Source organism: Electrophorus electricus, chromosome 5 (genome assembly GCF_041902795.1).
Source record: "Electrophorus electricus isolate QZ-2024a chromosome 5, ASM4190279v1, whole genome shotgun sequence".
Taxonomy (NCBI): domain Eukaryota; kingdom Metazoa; phylum Chordata; class Actinopteri; order Gymnotiformes; family Gymnotidae; genus Electrophorus; species Electrophorus electricus.
The window spans coordinates 1825818-1840000 of record NC_137501.1 but is presented as its reverse complement, the minus strand read 5'-3'; the positions used below and the strand labels follow the sequence as shown (position 1 = coordinate 1840000).

General features: G+C 47.8%; 1 protein-coding gene across 7 annotated transcripts in view; it reads right to left on the bottom strand.

Annotated features, from left to right (window-relative positions):
• Positions 1-14183, bottom strand: part of tet3 (tet methylcytosine dioxygenase 3) — a 40850-nt gene that overhangs the window by 21048 nt on the left and 5619 nt on the right. The window contains exons 1-3 of one of the 7 annotated variants that reach the window (XM_081714935.1): positions 10165-10424; positions 9542-9601; positions 8479-8621 (exon numbers count right to left, since the gene is read on the bottom strand). The exons of 1 other annotated variant lie outside the window; for it this stretch is intronic. Coding sequence is in view for 1 of the 6 variants with exons in the window: in XM_081714933.1 (XP_081571059.1) it covers positions 3190-3219 (30 nt within the window). In the remaining 5 variants the exon portion in view is untranslated. Of the gene's footprint in view, positions 1-3189; positions 8295-8478; positions 9339-9374; positions 9514-9541; positions 9602-10164; positions 10425-14183 lie in introns of those variants that run through there. 5 more of the 7 variants (XM_027025991.3, XM_081714936.1, XM_081714937.1 and 2 more) reach the window with 5 other exon arrangements.

The window sequence follows — 14183 nt, the reverse complement described above, 5'->3', positions numbered from 1 at the left end:
CCAGCACGCGTGGATATGAGCGCTCCGAAGGGAAACAGACAGACGGGACAGCGAGAGGAGCAGCGGGACGGAGGAGCGGACGGGAACCGCGGGGCAGAGCGAAGCCGAACCGCCGAGAGACAAACACAGAGAGCAGGGAGAGAGAGAAAGCTTTAGAGAAAGAGGAAATAAAGAACCACAATCACACGCGCGCGTTTACAAGAAAGAGAGAGACACACGAGCGAACGGATGAGGAGAGACTGCGGGACGAGTGACCGGATGAGGGGATCCAGAGCGGAGAGAAGAAGGAGTCGCACAGGAGCCACAGATGAGCCACACAGGAGCCACAGATGAGCCACACGGGATCCGGGCAGAAGGAGGCGGAGAGGCGGCGTTCAGCTGTGCCAGACTCCCGCCTCTCCGCCTCGTGAATCCCTCCTCCGGGCTCCTGCCCCGCTCACCTCCACCCAGCCTGATCAGCCCTGCGCCTTAATTCACTCGCTTCTTTCATCTTTTTCCTTCCCCTCTCTCTCTCTCTCTCTCTCTCTCTCTCTCTCTCTCTCTTTCTCACGCTCCTTCGTTTTGGTTTGTTTTGGACTTGACAGTTCCGGAGCAGAGTGGAGCGGTTCGGTCGTTACCGCCCCCGATGACGGCGGACGGAGCGACTCCGCATTAGCTCCGGACTACACTCGGGCATCTCATCTCTCCTCCTCTTCCTCCCTGACACTCCCACACCCTCTCTCCATGCGCTTCTGGCCTGGATGGGCAGAGATCTGTGTGTGTATGTGTGTGTGTGTGTGTATGTGTGTGTGAGCCTCTCGCTGCTTTACTCTACGGCGCTGTCACTTGGATCTGTGCTATTGACGCTGCCAACATAGAGGCGGTAACCCCAAACACACACACACACACACACACACACACACACACATGCACTCACATGTATGCAACCACAGGCAGGAGCCAGATGGAAGAGCAAAACTGCGATTGGTGGTGGCAGAGTAGAATAGGGGAATACGAGTGTGTGTGTGTGTGTGTGTGTGTGTGTGTGTGTGTGTGAAAGAGAGCATAATTATGACATCACTGTTACATCATCAGAGCCCACCCCTCCGTGCATCAGCTAGTGGGGTGGGCAGATGTGTCATACCACAGAACACTAATTTGCCTACCCTGTCTCTCTCTCACTCTCTCACAGACACACACACACACACACACATTCACCCGCCCACTGGCCTTGCTCTCTCCCTCGTGCTCCCTCGCTCCACCAATGACACGGCATTTTTGAACACTGCTACTACGCTAAGGCTTTTCTACGGCAAGCCGCAAACATCACACAGGACTGGTCTAAACCCGAGAGGACAAAGTTAAATCACACACATGCTTACAGCACGGCTGTCACGGACCTGACAGACTCAGAATCTGCCACTTAACATACTTTGTGAAGTTTTGTTTAATTTGTTTCCGTGACAGAGATACCAAGCTAATGAACGGCAAGAAAACATGAGAACTCCACACACATACACAAACAAAATTATGAGACAATTCTTCACTTCACTATGAGAAAATAAATGCAAAGGAGATGAGAAAAAGTTAGTACAACCATACACTACCCAAAACGCTAGTCTAGTGCTGCAGCCCAACATTCTAATGCCAGTACTCCCAACGCCATGGCCCAAGATCAACTAAAACTGTACACACATAATGAATTGCAGTGAATTGAATCGTGGCGGTCTCGGCTGTTCCATGTGTTGTCCTTGACCAAGAGAGTGACAACGTGGTTCCCCTTTCAGGGGAAACCGGACAGATGTCTGGGTCTAGGTTACGCACAACGGCAGACATGTGGGATTACTGTGTTCATGGAGACTCCCAGCAAAGGGAACTCTGGGAACACTCGCTGCACTGAGGTTGCTCCTCTACCATTTATCCCCGCAAGTTCCATCAGATGTCTGGCCAGTCACTTGGAAGCATGAAAGAGTCGTGAGGCAGATCCAAACCCTGCAAACCACCCTCATCATCCTCTCAGGGGGGAAATTAAAGAGAAATGCAGGACAGCAACACAAAGGACAAACAAGGGCAAAAAAGCTTTTAAAAATGAAAGAAAACTATATACACACACACTCACAAATTCATTGTCGTACACAGTTTTCAGTGAACTGGTTTACTGTTTTGGAAATGTTGGTTTTTTCTGGGTAAACTGGAGTTTTGGAGTGCTGCACAACTGGAGGTAGTAATCACAATTCAACAAAATGTCTTTTGTTTCAACAAAACACAACCTTGTGCCACCAAAGAACTGGTAAGTCCTGTCACTTCCTCAAAAAAAGAGGACCTAGCAGTGACACTTGCATTTCCTCTAAAAACAAATAACAGTCACTAGATTTGCAGAACTAGCAGCTAAACAAAGCCTGGGGGCTTTGTAAGTTGTAAAGTTGAAAATAAACCCAGTAACATAGGGGCTGACCTCTGTAGACATACGGAGGTTCTAGTCTAGTTGGAAGGTCACATCATAGTCTGAATAGAACTAGAACTGGCTAACCAAGGAAATGACTGCACAACCAATCCACAACACGAAGGCTCTGAACTAATGTTAAAATGATCAATTCTGGACATAAACTATATATAGACTTAGACATAGACTTTAATTCAGTGCATCCAGTATTAAATATGTGAGAATAATTTCTTCAAAGCAGCAAAAATTCCAATCGCAACTCACTGTGTTCCTTAGAAACCTTTATAACTGTGACAAAAATGATGTCACTTTTTTTTCTATGAATCAAGCCTTTCTTTACGTTGACGGGAAAACAGTGATAAGTGTGAGTTTCAAGGCTTACTATATAAATATCAGAACCTGCCTGTCAATGATAAGACAACAAACCTAACGCCATGGGACACCATTATAGTACATCATCAAAAGAGACATACATATGAAACTTTGAGCTACACGTTTACCCACTCACACACACACACACACACACACTTTTTGTGCCCCATTTCTGTCCTCTGTGTCCCTAACCTTCACAAAAAAAAACAAAAAACACAATCAACACAATTTACATCAACAACAGACTCGAATTACAGCTACCAAAGTCAAGGATAAGCGCTAAAGCATCTGTTCCAAATCATACATCATTCATACAGCTCTGTCTCTCATTCACACACACGCTCACACACTCAGAACAGGTCTAATGAGGGGCAGGAAGGAGCGCGGGGACAGACCTGGTAGCATGCCACGGTGCTGTGTAACATGACTTCTCCAGTCCGGATCTCTGAAGTACGGCAGTGAAGGATAGCTTAAAGATAACAGTGTGTGATGATCTGTTTTTCTCCCTCAGTTTAACACTCACTCCTGACTCATCATCCTCCACTCATCCCTCCGGTTCTCCCACACACACACACACACACACACACACACACACACACACACACACACACACTGACACAGCAAACACTGACAACCACCCCCAGCCAAACGTACATGCACAGGCACACAGTAACAGAAACACATATACAAATGGGCTTGTACAGAGACTCTCTTTCTCTCTCTCCCTCCCTCACACACACACACGTCAATACGGTGATCTCATCTAGTTTGCAAAAACAGTGAAAAGCCAAATGTTGAACCTAAATGCAGCAGCATTACAAATTATGTATCAGTTAAACAGAAGACTGTTCAGACCTCCCCGCCACACACATCTACACACACTTACACAGATGACATACCAGTTAACACAGAACACTGTTCAGACCCAACAAATACCTACAGCCCTACACACATCTTCTCACCTACACAAACACACACATACACCCCTACACACATATTCACCCACCTACATACACATACACCCCTACACACAGAGATTATGTATCAGTTAACACAAGACCACATACACATCCTACACACACCTACATATATCCACCCCTACGCACACCTATACTCATCTACACACATATTATGTATCAGATAACACAGACTTACACACACAATGTATCAGATAACACAGAAGACAGTTCTGACTACACACACACAGACACACACACAGACACTCTACTATACAGTACATAGCAGATTAATCACGTTTGACACCTCATAATTCATTTGCATTCCTGAACATTGTTCTGTATATAGTGAGTATGTTTATCCTGCTTGATCCAGGTTGCCAGCAGGCTGGAAAAACAGTAGTGTGTTGCTGGACTGATTCATAAGGTTCGCAAGATATTTGGGAGATATTTTATTTCCATAATCAGGTAACGAATATTTATTTATTTTAAAAAATGACAACTTCAATCTTCAAACAAACAGGAAATTACAAACAGGAAATTTGGTCACTCAAAACGGAACGCTTACGAACACCAAACCAAAAAAGTATCAGCATTTGAGGAGGTATTGCAGGATGCGTGAGGTGATCAGGGGCAGTAGCACGCTTTAGGGTCAGCGAGGTCGTCAGAACCAGCTCGTTGGCGTGACATCATTAGGCAACATCAACGATGCTCTAACAACCTCCTCTCTGTTCTTGCGCTCACGCCTCTTCTCCTTTATCTCCTCTCACGCTCGCTGTTGGCTCCCTGCGTCTCCCTGCGTCTCCCTCTCTAACTCCACGGTTACTTCACCTCTCACTCACCATCTCACTCCCTTTTGTTCTGAACGCTTTACTTTCTCCAGCATCTCTTCATCTCCCACTTGTCTTTCCACCCTCCCCTGTGGTGCCCCGCGCGTGCACGCGTGCGTTTCGCTTTCCTGCCCGTCTGACACAAGGCACGTGCAAGTCGGCACGCACGACTCAGCTGAGCCTTCCACCCCCACTGCTACATTACTGCCATTTACAAATGGAGGAAGAGAGAGAGAGGGAGAGAGAGAGAGAGACAGAGAAGGAAAGAAAGCATGAAAGAACAAAAGAAAAAAGAAAGAAAGAAAGTGAGAGATGGACAGAAACAGAGATAGGGAGATGATTACAGAGAGAGAGAAAGAGAGAGAGAGAGAGAGAGGGAGGGGGTAGGGTGGAGTCATTCTCATCACTCAGAGAAGCAATGGGAGCTGGGGGAGGGTTTGTAAAGAATAACGAAAGAGAGCACTCTTTGTGAACGCCGCAAAACACAGAGGAAGTCTGGGGAGAGGGACACGAGAGAGAATAACCAGGCACACAGACAGAAAGGGAGAGAGAGAGAGAGAGAGAGGGGGAGGGGAGAAAGAGAGGGAGAGGGGGAGGGAGAGAGAGAGAGAGAGAGAGAGAGAGAGAGAGAGAGAGAATGTATGGCAGCCTATGGCACGACAGGCACAGACCCAGCACAGAGGTCGCGTTCACAGCACCTCGAAGCACAGGTGCATTTCCAAACCCAGCGCGCCACGGACGCATGGCCGAGGCTAAAACGCCAGAGCGAGGCGGCGGCGGTGGGGGGATACGAGGAAAATAAATGACCTCCCAACAAAACCGACCAAGCGGCCGATTCTCCTGTTCCTAAATAGAGGAGGGTGGCAGGAGAGAGTGAGACAAGCTGCCTGCTCACAGCCCTGCACGGTGGCACGCCGCCAGGATCTGCTCTCCCTCTCTCCCTCTGTGGAGCTAAGATTAGCTCCCCGTATGTTCACGGCAGACGCAGCCGTATTTAAAGGGCCAGCGTCTCCTTGGAGATCTTGTTTCACTGCAGACTGCAGTATTGCGTGTGCTTCTCAGCAGTGTTCCGTCACACCCTGCGACCTTACGTCATGCTACCATCTCCCAGCCCCAGATGTCAGATCATGACACAAAGCAATATTTATTTATACAACAGTAGGCCAGATGTTTTGCGCTTTTGACACCCTTATCCAGACTGTCGTCATATTTATCAGTACCAGAGTGTGGGTTGCTCCTTGGAAACCAACTCATGACCTTGGTGTTACCACAACCTGAGCTATCAGGTACAGACTACAATTAACACCTTTACATTATTTACAGATACTGCCAATGTCTGGAGAAATGTCTTAAAAATAGCTAACACAACAATAACCAGGATTAATGTGGAATAAAAGCCATTCCTCCTTCAGCACAGTGGCGTGCGCTGTTTGTGCTCTTGGTTGGAGTTCACGGTTAGTTATTAATCTGAACTTCAACACCGTGTTTTAGGTGGCGAACTGTGTGACTGAGGGATGAGAGTCCAATTGGCTGCACTGCGGCATGTGGAGAAGGGGGCGGGCACTTAGGCTCCGCCTCTTGGTGCAGAAAACAGGCTCACACAGTGCCACTCAAGAAGAGCAGTGCATCTGATGGGGCAAGGTTAAAGACTGTAACAGCAACACAAGGATGCTGTGCAGTGTGTGTGTGTGTGTGTGTGTGTGTGTGTGTGTGTGTGTGTGTGTGTGTGTGTGTGAATGAGCGAGTTAGAGGTGCATGTGCATCAGATTAAAGGCCAGTAATTTCGATGACACACATCTGTCAAAAAATATGGTAATTAAATCTGGGATGTGTTGATCAAGGTAGATTGCAGAAGCACCACACATGCGCACGCACACACACACACACAAACACACGTGCGCACACGCACGCACGCACGCACGCACGCACACCCCTGACATTTACACACACTCAAAACAGGAAGTGGGGCCCCTGAAATCATAGAAAGAAAGTATAGATATAGAAGAGTTCCAAGAATTATGGTGAAGTGTGTGTGTGTGTGTGTATGTGTGAGTGTGTGTATGTGTGAGTAAGTGTGCGTGTGTGTGTGTATATATGTGTGTGAGAATGTGTGTGTGTGAGTGTGTGTGATCTCTAAGCTAAATTGAGGGTGAAATACAGGGTATTTGGCAGGACATCAGTAGTCTGGTTATGAAGTTAACTGTGTTCTTTGTGTAGTTGTTTCTGGCGTGTGCTGGGTGAGACGTTTGTGTACACTTCATCATCCTCTTTTAACATCCTGTTTGGTACCGACATATGATTTAATACCTGATGTTTAAATACCAGAATCCAGCCTTAAACCACCAAGCTTTGGCGATCGAGAGACCAGCTGACACAGAACATGTACTGCACCACACCTGATACTCTACCAGCTTTTGGGATTTTTTTTTTAAAAAAAAGAAAACTTTCTGCACGTTCCATTACCTTTAAACAACCACGCATTCGCACGCTGGTCTCCCTCCAGCATGCCTGTGTGCATGCACATGCTTGGCTGTCTGTGTCACATGACCACAGCCTCGAGGGCGGTCCTGAGCTATAATTACAGCCATGATGTCATGCGCCACTCACTGTTGCCACAGAAACTAGGTCAGCGTTAACCCTTTCCCATAATTCTATGGGGATTCCGTGCCGGTGGATGCCACCCGAAAACATTACTAGACTTTCCGTCGTTCTTCATCGCGTGGCGGTCGGCTCTTCTTCAGCTCGCAGTGATTTTCGCGTCTGTGAAAATAACGCGTGTTTGCTGAACACCCCTGTTTTACACGTGCTGAGGTGTGTAAAATGTAAAATGCGCCGCCGTTTCTGGTAAACGCCGAATCACGTCTCTGCGTCAGCCTCCAACAGCACAGAGGATAAAGGAGCAAAGGCAGGGAAGTGACATCGCTGCTCTGGTTCAAGAGTCACATGACCACCTACAGCTCAAATCACAGATCTGTAAAATGCACAGGTCGCTCAGTAAAGTGTAAGACACAAAAAGTTAAACATTTGCCACTGGCTGACATAAAGAAATATGATTTCTCCATAAGCAGAGACGTGCTACGTGAGAGAGACGCGCTACGTGAGAGAGACACCTGTAGAGCTAGTTAGTTATGTAGGGTTTTTAAAGCACAATAACACCAAGATAGTGTTAGAAAACTCCACATGGGACAGTGGTGGATGGGAGATATGATAAAAAGGTGCCATTGTGATACTTAAACATTCTTCATACATTACACATATCAATAACCATTTTTAGATTTTCTTTTCTGATATTTAGCTAGAAAGTTGGAACAGACAACGCCCCAGTAAAGCACCAGTTTATAACGCAGCACCAGTTGAAAAATAAAAGTGAAAAAAGTAATAATACCCAGGCCTCACAAACTGGCAGCGTGATCTCTGTAACATGGTAATGCTGATTGAGATCCCCAGCAAGGCAAGGCGTCCTATCACCCACCTTCAGCAGCTTGGTGCCAACTCTAGACCAGGGGAATGTGTGTGGGGTGTGGGGAGCAAGATACTGAAATAGATGTCAGCATTTCACCAAACTGGTTTCACCAAACAAGCACACACGCAGATAACCTGTTTTGCTTGTGTATGAATGTTTATATATGTGTGCGTGCGCTTCATTTTAAATGTATTTGCATTATGTATTTGTCAGTGTAACAAGTTACCATAACAACAGAGAACAGCCACAAAGATGTAAATGTCAGACACATGTTGGGGGGGGGGGGGGGGGGGGGGGCTTCTTAAATTAAACATTAATAAAGTAAAAATACATGTTTGGAGAACAACTAAACTAAAACTAAAGCCTAAAGCTAACAAAAACAAAGCCAGTGGCCTTCACAAACATCAAAACAAGCAAACAAACCCCTCCGCTTACGTAAGGGTGTCAGAAGTGCCATGATGAAACACCGACACGCTGACGTCTGCTCACGGAACGCTCTGTAGCTCCGACCCTCTGGTGCGTCCATGGAGACGAACCAGGAATATCCGAGCTGCCGGCATTCGCTTGAGAATGGAATACTGGACGGGAAGAGAGAGCCGAACAGTGCTGGTGCTGCAATCATTCGAGGATCTCAAACCCGGAATCCGGCCACGCAGGGAATGGGTGGACGCTAGCTCGCCGCAAACCACACGCGACTGTGGCTTTCTACGCTACAGGTTACTCCAGTCCATAAACAGACTACCACGTGCTCACACACACACACACCCAGGATTCAGCGCCACGCATGCGTATGTGTTTGACCCACTCACTTTTACTCCTGTTACCTCAAATGACCGGGAAACTTCGGAACCCTGCCTGCCCATCTCAGAGAGCGAGATAGAGAGAGCAAGCGAGAGAGAAAGAGAGAGAGAGAGAGAGAGAGAGAGCGGCCTCTTTCTAACAAATCTCACGCTCTGCTCCGTCTCTCTACCAATAAGCTCTAAGCGCGGGACTCTTTAAACGGCGCTTGCACTGACATCGCCCGGCTGTGCCCGATCAGAACGGCACCACCTGACCGGCGGACGGCAGGCTGGCACCATCCATCGACTGAGGAACCACAGGCACACAGACACACACACACACACACACACGTAGAGCCACAAAAGCCAAGAATGCCTCACCTGCAACTCACAGGTGCCTGTCTGTCTACAGCTGTGTGTGTGTGTTTATGTGTGTGTGTGTGTGTATGTATGTGTGTGAGAGACAGACTCAGCCCACTGTGTTAGTTACAGTAACACATTGAACAATGAGATTTAAACAAACACCCACAAGGCCGGCACTCCGTATATCACCTTTAGACTGCAGAATACCGGCAAGACAAACGCTCTCTGGACACGCTTGACGAGAGGGGCTTCCTCTTTCAGGACGGACAGACAACCAGACGGGCAGGCAGACAGACGGGCAGACAGGCGGACAGACAGACGGACAGAGTCGATGATGGGTGTATTCTTGCTCTCACCTCCGTTGCCAGGTTTTGGGTTAAGGTGGAATCTTTTATGCTGTTGTCAAAATATTCCACCTTATGCATCCGGTCAGGAAAGGAGGGCAGAGGGGTAGAAAGGGGAAAATGATGGAGGGACAGAGAGAGACAGAGAGAGAGAGAGAGAGAGAGAGAGAGAGAGAGAGAGAGAGAGAGAGAGAGAGAGACAGAGAGAAATTTTAACAACCAAAAGGACTTCAACAGAAACGTATATATTTGAAGCCTTAGCCTTAATAATACCACCCCTCTCTCTCTCTCACACACCCATGCCTTTTTAATCATTCACTTATTTAGCATTCGGTGTTCTCCACAATATGACAAAAGACGTAAGCTTGTGGTAATGACTCGCTGCTGCTCAGTTATCTGCTGTGTGTCCACGTCCGTGGTGAACACGGCGTGGAGAGGACAACAGCCAGAGGATTATGCGCTTAACGCTAAAACAATAAACCGACAGTATCTCACACACGTCTTGTCTTAGCTCTGTGACACCCCCTGCTCCACACACGCGCGCGCACACACACACACAGACACACACACACAGAGCGAGGGGCTTCTCTGTCATAACTGTCGCACAGCTCGGCTCAAAGCTAACGGATATTTACCCTCTGCTTCGTGCTGCTGCTGTCTTGTCCACACTGCACAGACGTATTCCCATCAGCCACTATTCAACGCGTGTTTCTCTCCCCCTCGCGCTCTTCTTTCTTTTCCCCCCCCTCTCTCTCTCTCTCTCTCTCTCTCTCTCTCTCTTTCATATATGTCCATTCAGGAAGCCATCTTGTGTTTTAATCCTGTTTCACATTAGTGCGCTTGTGTGTTCACTCGTTCATTGGCCTCTTTTCGCTCTCTCTCTCTCTCTCTCTCTACTTCCCTCCCTCCCTCCCTCCCTCTCTCTCTCTCTCTCTCTCTCTCTCTCTCTCACTTCCTCCCTTTACGGATTGTCCACACACACACACAGAAGGGTTTTATTTAAAGCCCTTGTGATCACTATCACTGCTGCACTCTTCACACACACACACATACCCCTCCCACACACACACACACACACACTCTTAGCCCTCCTTCTCTCTCCTTCTCTGCAAGCAAAAAAGCTAACTGCATACGTGATGTGAATCCCCCCCCCCACCCACACACACACACACACACACACACACACACAAACACACACACAACTACGTCACGCTACAGAGAGCACACAAAGAGAGTGAATCCACCAATCAGAGCAAAGCGTACACTCTGCTGCTAGGGCAAACCACAGACATGGAGGAGGGGACGAGAAACACACACACGAAGGGGGATGGGTGAAGACAAAAAAAAAAGAAAGGGGGGCACGTGCTGTGCAGTGTGTGTGTGTGTGTGTGTGTGTGTGTGTGTGTGTGTGTGTACACAGTGCGCGGCTGTAAGTCTGTCCTCAAGACTGAAGGTTGGCTTGGGGGAAGGGACACTCACTCTCTCTGTCTCTCTGTCTCTCTCTCTCCTTCTCTCTCTCTGCCTGTCAATTAACTCCTCCAGCTTTCCTGGTCTAAACAATGCCTCTGGTATGTGCTATCACCGAAGACCATCTGTGTCTCGGCAATGTGCAAAAACTGGACTGGACTGCACTGCGCACATGCACACACTCACCGAAATGCAAGATAACCAATCATAGTCAGAGACAGAAAAACAGCCCAACAGACCTGTGAGGCAATGGCATGCAACTCTACACTCTAACAAGATTGGGGAGAAGTCTGATTCAGGATGCAGCAGAACCCATTTACAGGGAAAGGCACCGTTCTGGGAGGCTTTGGTCAGGTTTGCTCTTAGTAAAAGCCCAGACACAAAGGAAAGGCAGAGGTGTATTCCAGACCGCAGGCCTGTATTGTTTAAGATAGATCAGTCGTCATGACGCCCTCAGTGACCCTGCAGAATTATTGTGACTGTGGAAAATGATTTCCTGAAGTGGCTGCCAGCAGCCCGTCACATGACCGTAAACAGCACACGCGTGTTCTGGAGCTGGAGTCGTGTTTCAGTTCAGCTGAAGAGCAGACGAGCGCTGATAACGAAATAAACTGCAGACTGCATGACATTTAGCATCACAGCACGAATGAACGAACTGTCGTTTCAAAACAGACAGAGTCACCAACACACCAGGTACAAGTGACCGTCAGCGGCAGGCAACAACTTTGGGAAACTGAATTTCCCAAGCAAATGCAAACACACACACACAGATACAAACTACTGACCTCAATCACAAAACACAAGACGCGATCACATCTCCTCCCAACAACAAACAAAACCAGCGATGCTGAGAACGACTGGCCGGCCGTTAGCCGAGGACATTTTACCCAGCGGAGGAGCGAGCGAACACGCAGTGGCCAAGCGGACAAAACCCCCTTTTCTCCTCCGCCGTTGCTCACCACGCTCCCGCGGTCATCGGACTCGGGCTAACGCTAAACTAGTGCCGCGCATGGGTAAAAACCGCTGAGAAGCGAGAGAGAGAGAGAACTGAAAGAAGAGATAAATGTCATGAGGTGTCAGAGAGAGAGAGAGAGAGAGAGAGAGAGAGAGAGAGAGAGAGAGGGGTTGAAGAAACCACCCTGGAAGGAAAGAAATCGGTGGTTTGGTGACGCAGCAGTTGTGACAGGACCAGCTCACGCAGTGTGGGAACTCCAGCTACGTCATGCATGCGTGTGTGAGCGTGCGCGCACGCGCGAGTGCGTGCAAAGGCACATGTGTATGTGTGTGTGAGTGTGTGCACGCGCAGTTGGGCTTGCAGGAACCACGAGGTGTTGTGATGTTACGCTGGGAAGGGGTGAGACTCCACCTCTCTCTCGATCGTGACTCGTGCAACGTTTAAAAAAAATAAACACGCCGTATGAAGCTTGCGTGCGAGTCTGCGAGCATGCGTGCGAGCGTGAAAGAGTTCTTTGCTCTTCTCTGGGCATACACATAACGAACCTTCCTAAGAACGGAAAGAGAAAGACAGCGGACCGAAGAACTGGAACGCCGTTGCCTCAGAACTGAAAAGGAGAGAAGGGAAATTAATGGAATTCCATGGAGTAGAAAACACGGAACCAGAACAGAAGGAACGTGGAGCTGAAGGCGTCCGTAAGTAACCAAGCACCGGATCAGAGCATGTGCCGGTCCGGCTGCGTGCCGGTTCTGTGCGAGGGTTCTGGAGCACATAACATGTCACCCACATCGGCACCTGCTCTCTCCTGACAGACTGCTACAGTTCACTGAGTAACACAGCAAAGTCCATACAGGCACTCAGAATGGTGTCGTAATCACACACACACACACACACACACACCATCACCATGTCTCACTTTAACACACTGTCTCACACACTGCTTCGATGGGATCATTAAGGCTGCATCACTAAAGAGTTGTGAGAACTTGCACCTGTGTGTGTGTGTGTGTGTGTGTGTGTGTGTGTGTGTGTCTGTGTGTGTGTGTGTGTGTGTGTGTGTGTTTGTGTGTTGAATGAAGCATTGCTGTAATAACAGAAGAATTGACAATCCTAATTAACCCTGTGACCACCTCCTCCCTTTCTAACAATAGCCAAACTAAAGCCTGCTAATCTACACATCTCCTCAGATCCCCCAACACACACACAAATGTCACATGGTCTCACAGACATACCCCAAAACTCTTTCCATTTCACTCTCTCCCACACACAAACAGATGTCCTGCACACACACAAGCTCTCTCATGCTCACACGCACAGTCCAAGCTGTTAAAATGATTCAGCTCCACACACACCATCTCCTTAAACATCGGAGTGTTGCTGTGCACATCCAACAGAAATAAGGTGAAGCACTGAAACCTGAGGCCTGAGCTACCCAACATTCACACTGAGGAAGTTTCTAGCAGCTAAAACCAAAGTCCTTCCGTAACCCACATGCTCGGAACAGCAGCAATACAAACTGCCACCTCGGCAAAGACTGCTAACTGGTTTCACCGTCATTAGCTTTATTGAGCAACACAGCGTGTACTCACTTGCTGTGTCCCCATTGGTAGAGGGGGGCTATAATGGGATGGGGTTGCCAGGCGACAGGTAGTCAACTGGGTTGGCGGGCTTGCAGGGGTCAGTCCAAGGGGAGGGTGAAATATAGTCTTCTTCATCAGTACAGTCATGGATAAGGAGTGAGGGAACTCATATTGACCTGAGACCAGTTTTGCAGGTCTCATAAAAATGTATTTTGTACAGACAGGCTGATTTTAGATCAGTGAGAAATTGACTAATGTGTGTCCTCTACTCACACATATGTGTAGAACGTCGGCTCTAAAGCACTGATATACTGAAGTCCTGACTAATAATCAATTATTAACTAATAAGATTAAATATTTAATAAATGTGTTAATTAACTGGATGAATCGGAGAGATCTTTTTTGAAAACATGCTCATTCACTTATTGCTCATTCATTCTCTTAATGTATTTGTGTAAAATCCTGAGTCCCGTTCACACTGAAATGGTGATTCCTGGTTTGTAAATAGTTAATAATGAACTAGCAAGAGGTGGAGTAATAGCTGTGTGTGTGTGCGCGCGCATGCGTGTGAGTGTGTGTGTGTGTAAGTCTCTCTCTCTCCTTTGACTCATTTGAGTGAAGTGAGGAGGTGTTTGTGAAGAACTGGGGGAAG